The following is a 6,000-nucleotide window of genomic DNA, read 5'->3' on the forward strand; positions in this document are numbered from 1 at the left end:
CAAAGGTGCGTCTAGTCAAGGCTGTGGTTTTTCCAGTGGTCATGTATGGATGTGAGAGCTGGATTATAAAGAAAGCTGAGCACCGAAGAATTGACGCTTTTGAACCGTGGTGTTGGAGAAGACTCTTGAGAGTCCCTTGGACTGCAAGGATATCCAACCAGTCCATCTTAAAGGAGATCAATCCTCGATGTTCATTGGAAGGACTGATGCTGAAGCTGAAACTCCAGTACTTTGGCCACCTCATGTGAAGAGTTGACTCGTTTGAAAAGACCCTGATGCTGGGAAAGATTGAGGACAGGAGGCGAAGGGGACGACAGAAGATCAAATGGTTAGATGGCATCACAGACTCGATGGACATGGGTTTGGGTGGACTCCGGGAGTTGGTGATGGACAGGGAGGCCTGGCATGCTACGGTTCATGGGGTCGCAAAGAGTCGAACACGACTAAGCATCTGAACTGAGCTGAACTGAATGTAGGGTTTTACAGTCTACAGGTTTTACATTTAGACCATGTTTTCCTTGATAGCACCCTAGATTTGACCTTAGCCAAGCAGCCATTTCTGTCTTTTTGCGTCATGTGACAATTGGACAGGTGGAGATGCTGTAAAGGGGATACAGATATTGAACCCAGTGAGTCCTGGTTCCTTTGTATTTAATAGTGCTTTTTTTGGTCTCATAGCTTACTTATCCTTCTCACTGATTTTACTTTCAGCTGGTTCATAGCAAGAGTCTCCATTCTTCCATGTTTCAGTGTCATTTTCATCTCTTGCCTAGAAGCTGTCACTGGCAGCCTCTTCAAGGGCCATCAGGCTTCTGTTTACAAACTCGTGAAGCCCTTTGGGTTTCCATTTCTTTCTCTGTATCCATTCGGGTCCCACCTACATCCAGGTTCAAAAGCACTCTCACGTGTTTTAGTTCTTTTTTAATGGCAATACCTCATTTTTGGGCATCACTGACTCGATGGACATGAGTTTGAGCAAGCTCCAGGAGTTGGTGATGGACAGGGAATCCTGGTGTGATGCAGTTCACGGGGTCACAAAGAGTCAGGCATGACTGAGTGAACTGCACTGAACCCCATTTTTAATATCCGTATCTGTGCCAGTTATTTATTGCTAACAAATTTATTAGAGATCACCCAAAGCCTAGTGGCTCAAAACAGCATTTCCTTTGTTCACAAGTCTGTGTTGGGGCAAGGCTCAGTGAGTGAGCCCATCTCATTTCTTCTCCAGTCGTCATCAGCTGGGATGTCGTTAAGGTGGGGACCAGAGTCATCTGAAGACCTGTTCATGCACACGTCCGGCAGTTGGAGCTGGCTTTTGGATGGATCGTTAGGTGGGGGTGGTCAGTGGGGACACTGACATGTGCTCAGTATGTGGCCTGGGCTTCTTCAAAGCGTGGTGACTGATGCTAAGTGTGGGCTTCCCCACGGAGCCAGTCAGAAGCTATTTAGCTTGAGAGATCACATAGCAGTTCCCCCAGACTGTGTCCACTAGAATCAGTTACTGAGGCCAGCACATATTTAAGGAGAGGGAATTTCACAAGAAAATTGTCAAAGAATTTGTAGACATGTTTGAAAACCACCGGCTCCACTCACCTCGACTTACCAAGTAATCATTCTGTCTAAATGAAAGTTCTTTCCAACTCTGTGTCACTGAAATTCCAGCAAATATTTTTTGTGTGTTTTCTTTGGTATATTCTCTTATTCTGTGGAAAGTAACAAAGGATTACAAGAAAGAGGCATTTTTCTCTTGTTCAGTAAAATGTATGGATCAACTCACTTAACTCTTAGGAGACGGGATATCTTTAGCCTTGCAAATCATTTCTCTTTGGAATGCAATTCAAAATAGCAAAAACTATTTCTAGTTCAGAAAAAGGCTTATGGATTAAAATCCATACTTACAAGATTTATTAATTACAGCCTTATTTTCACAGTCTTCTTTTGGGAGGCATTTATTAACTCAGCCTCAGATAACTCGATACAGTATACCTCAAACTTCTTTAAAAACCATGGGACATGTTGGGGGGGAAGGAGTAAGAGACGTTCTACTAAGGGGTGACTTGCAGTCATTCCATGGAGGAATGATAGAAAAGTACTATTATAGAACAATAAAAGAGTGTAAAATCAAGTGCAAATGTTGTGTGACAAAGATGATGACAGAAAAGAATATATTTTGTGATTCTTGGTGGTTTGAACTTCTTTCTTGATTCTCTGAGTAATTCCTGCCTGGTGCTACATTCAACAATACAGATACCATCATATTTATTTGAATCTTGGTTTTTGTTAGGCCGGGTTCAGTCCACTTCCCTCATTACCGAATGGTATTTGTTTTATTCTTGCAGATTGATGATCATCCAGCAGAGCTGGAAACTGTATGTTCACAATGTCTGCACATGAATGCAAAAATTCAAGTTCTTCGCGAGGAGTTATTATTCATGACAGGAATGCAAAAGAAATGTGAAAAGCTAGAGAAGAATAACAGGAAGCAGAAGCAAAACATAGTGAACCTCAAAAGTCACATAGAAATGAATATGACGGAACACAGTCAAGTAGAGCAGTATAAACATGAGATTGAAGAAAGAGCGAGACAGGAGCTAGTAGAGAAATTAAAAGAAGTCAACATGGTTTTACAGGTTAATTTGTTGATCTGTCATATCCTTGAATTCACCTGATTGTAAATTACATTGGATGTATACAGCTTATGTGTTTCCTCTACTTCCCTTAGAGCAGTTTGTTTTGTAGATTTCTGGAAGGAAGGAGGCACTTGTCTCTCTCTGAAGAGAGAAATATTTCAATTTCCATCACAGTTATCACTAAATTGATCTTTCAGAATGATTCTGACTAAAGGATCCTTTTACTTATAAGACCAATTGGCATAAAACAAGACTATGAGAGGGAAACAAAGTAATGTGGTTTAGAATGGGTACCATCCTCTTGAATTATTCTCAAGTTGTCTTGTTCAGTTTTTAAAATTTTAAGTTGATCCTTTTATTATTTGAATTATCAGGTTACATAAGTACTACTATAACATTGATTCCACTTTAATTTTATAATTCAGATTTAATTCATTTCACATTGACCATGATTATTTTAAAGTTTCACTTTTCTTTTTTTCACATTTAAAATCGCTCTCTGACTTACTGACTCAAAACTAAAGGGAACAAATATAATTATTCAGGTTATAATCATTAACAAAAGAAATATGTCTTTTAAAATTTGACTTAGATACAAGCAGCATCTCAAGAAAACTTAAAGCAGGCACAAGAGGAGCATATTGCGTCCTTAAGAAGTCAGATGGAACAGAGAATTAAGGAGCTGGAATCTGAAGCCTTGAAGATGGAAACTTCTGAAGCAGATTTGGAAAAATATAAGAAACTCTACCTCGAAGAACTAAAAGTTAGAAAGTCATTGGAAAATAAGCTAGACAAGTAAGTCAAAACACAGAATCACAAAATAAATTTAGTCCATTAATTTGTCTCTGAAGCCTAGTTTTTATAGAGCCAGGTTCTTGAGATTAGTAGTCAGTGAAAGCTAACTAGACAGTTACTGCTATGGGGGCGCCCTAAGACAAATTAGTGACACTACATCCTGGTACGTCTTCCTACACTGTGTAAAAGCATGCTTGTGAAATCGGACCATGTTCACACAGGGGTGAAAGGCAGGGTAATTCACAGAGTGGCTGACGCTGGCATGGTGACCTGACTGAGGGAGGGTGTGGAGGCTGGAAGGGGCAGATCCCACCTGCAGTGCCGTCTGAAAGCAGAGCACTCCTAGGACGCCTTTCATAAGCCCAGAGAGCATACAGCAAAGGAGCAGGGACCCGAGGACACGTTCTGCTAGTCGATGCCTAAAATAAGTACGCACAAGGGAAGCACAGGTGCTCCCAGAGGGTTCACGGCTGTGGGACTTGATGCTGGGATGTGAGGTGTGGCTTCCGGGGAAGGAGCTCGGTGGGGCCGCTCTCCCTGTTTGTGGAGCGCGATGCCTCTCGCTGTAAAAGCATGCACTGAACGCTATTTCAGCTTTTTGCCTTTTTAAATGAAACCAAAAATCCTCTTCAGACTTTTTTTTTCTTTTTCTTTTCTTTTTTTTAATGAAAAACAGGTACCTATGTAGGGCCCTCGTCGAAGTGAAGTAACATAAAATGAACTTTGGAAAAGCAGGGGATGCTTGTAATTGTTCCTGGGGCTGTTTTAGCCCTTTTCAGTCTCACCCACTGACTTTCTCATCCTCGCTCGAGATTGTGGCTCTAGGTGATTCCTCAGAGCCAAGTGCTTAATTTTTCCAAGGTCATGAGTGAAACATTTATACAAGGGTGGCGAAAGCAAATGCTTGAAAGTGGCTTTGTGGGATGGCGTGTTTCTTCATCCCTGAACTGTTTCCTGGGGGCAGGCATGTCCCAGAGGCAGCAGGTGTCGCTGTGAGCCCACCTCCCTTTCCCTCTGAGGCCCGTTCTTTCCTCTCGCAGCTGTGACTTGTTACCTGAGGAGCCCCAGACACACGTGAGCTTCTTTAGAACAAGGTCAGAGCTGTCACTGTTTATAGCAGGTCTGCTCTCTGCTTTCAGCGTTCACACGGTGTGATGGGAATTCCATTTATTGTGCGGCAGCTTACAAAATGCAAATCCTTTAGGGAATCGTGAACAAAACTGGTGTTTTCCATCTTCCCCAGGACTAATTGGAGGCTGGCAGAGATGAGCACCAAACTTGAGGTGGAGAAACAGCAGAACAGCTCTTTACTCAGCACTCTCACCACAAGGCCAGTCCTGGAGCCGCCCTTGCATTGGAAATTTCCATAATACTTCAATATGAATCTTTCTTCAAAAACAAACGTAGGATTTGCTACCTCAATTCCATGCCCTTCAAATAACAGCATGGCGACTGACTTGATCAAGTTTGGTTCTACTATCTTTTTTTCCTTGGGTTTAGGATTTCCAATATGAATGATTCTTATTTTCAACTTCTGAGCTGTTTATTTGACTTATGTGCACTAAGTAAAAGCCATAATTAACTGTGCTAACCAAGGAGAGAAAATTTTTATGTTTCTTTTGTCCTAGATTTATAAGATACTTATTAACTTCTTAAATTTCTTGAAAAGCTGCATTTAAATTCTACTTTAGAAATGAAATCTTATTGCCTGGTAACTGAACATATACTTTCAGATATTTGACCTCCTTTCTAATCGATTTCACCTCGGCAAGTGTTCATAATCATCTCCAAGCTCCGCTGAACCCACTGCGGTTTTTCTACCCCTAAGCATAAGTGAATGACTGGCACCTAAACACTAACAATATATGGATGTTTTTGTATTTGAAGGAATCCTAGATAAATCCTTTTTATGAACGAAACAAACTTGTAGCACTATATCAGAAGATTAATTTCTAGTTTTCAGTCAACATTTTGGTCATTTTCTTACACAAGAATGCATCTTTAATTGCTATTTTACTTATAGCCTTGTTACTTAAATTTCTAAAAAATATTTTCTGAGCAATTGTAGAACGTTTCTAAATTTGTAGTTAAAGCAAACATTAAAAAATTTTAAATGAAGCTCACTTTTGTCTCTATCTCAACAGCGCCTGGATGATTGATGACTAAGAGCAATGATGGGGAGTCTAAATTGCAGCTAGTTTTCATTGTGTGATCGTTGTGATTAAAATATCCATTTTAGTCAGAGCACACGGGTTTATGGTTTTATGGTGTTTTCATGATGGTTATGGTGCAGATAAAAATAGCCCTTGTTAAATGCAGTCTCAGCCTGTTTTCCCATTTGGCTTCTTGCCATCATAGAGCAATCTAAGGTTTCTTCGACAGCACTGGAGCTACGTTGGGTCGTAGTACTTGCGAGCCACGAACCTGGAGGACTTACTTTAGCTGTGCAGTCACAGCGGGCCTCCAAACACTTCATCTCAAGTCAGAGACTTGCCCGCACAGGCCTAAGAGGAGGAAGCGAAGGCTTGACCCCCGTCCCAGGGGCGGGCTGCCTACCACAGACCCAAGTTCACGG

General features: G+C 41.3%; 1 protein-coding gene across 2 annotated transcripts in view; it reads left to right on the forward strand.

Moving 5' to 3' along the window:
• The window catches only part of LOC136159093 (ankyrin repeat domain-containing protein 26-like), a 29,321-nt gene extending 23,773 nt beyond the window's left edge, over nucleotides 1-5,548 (forward strand). Inside the window, exons 9-10 of one of the 2 annotated variants that reach the window (XM_065920904.1) lie at nucleotides 3,230-3,425; nucleotides 4,669-5,548. In XM_065920904.1, the coding sequence (XP_065776976.1) occupies nucleotides 3,230-3,425; nucleotides 4,669-4,795 (323 nt within the window). In that variant the 3' untranslated portion in view covers nucleotides 4,796-5,548. The remainder of the gene's footprint in view (nucleotides 1-3,229; nucleotides 3,426-4,668) is intronic. The other variant, XM_065920905.1, reaches the window with a different exon arrangement.
• The last annotated feature ends 452 nt before the right edge of the window (nucleotides 5,549-6,000 follow it).

The sequence above is a fragment of the Muntiacus reevesi genome, chromosome 2 (genome assembly GCF_963930625.1).
Source record: "Muntiacus reevesi chromosome 2, mMunRee1.1, whole genome shotgun sequence".
NCBI lineage: Eukaryota > Metazoa > Chordata > Mammalia > Artiodactyla > Cervidae > Muntiacus > Muntiacus reevesi.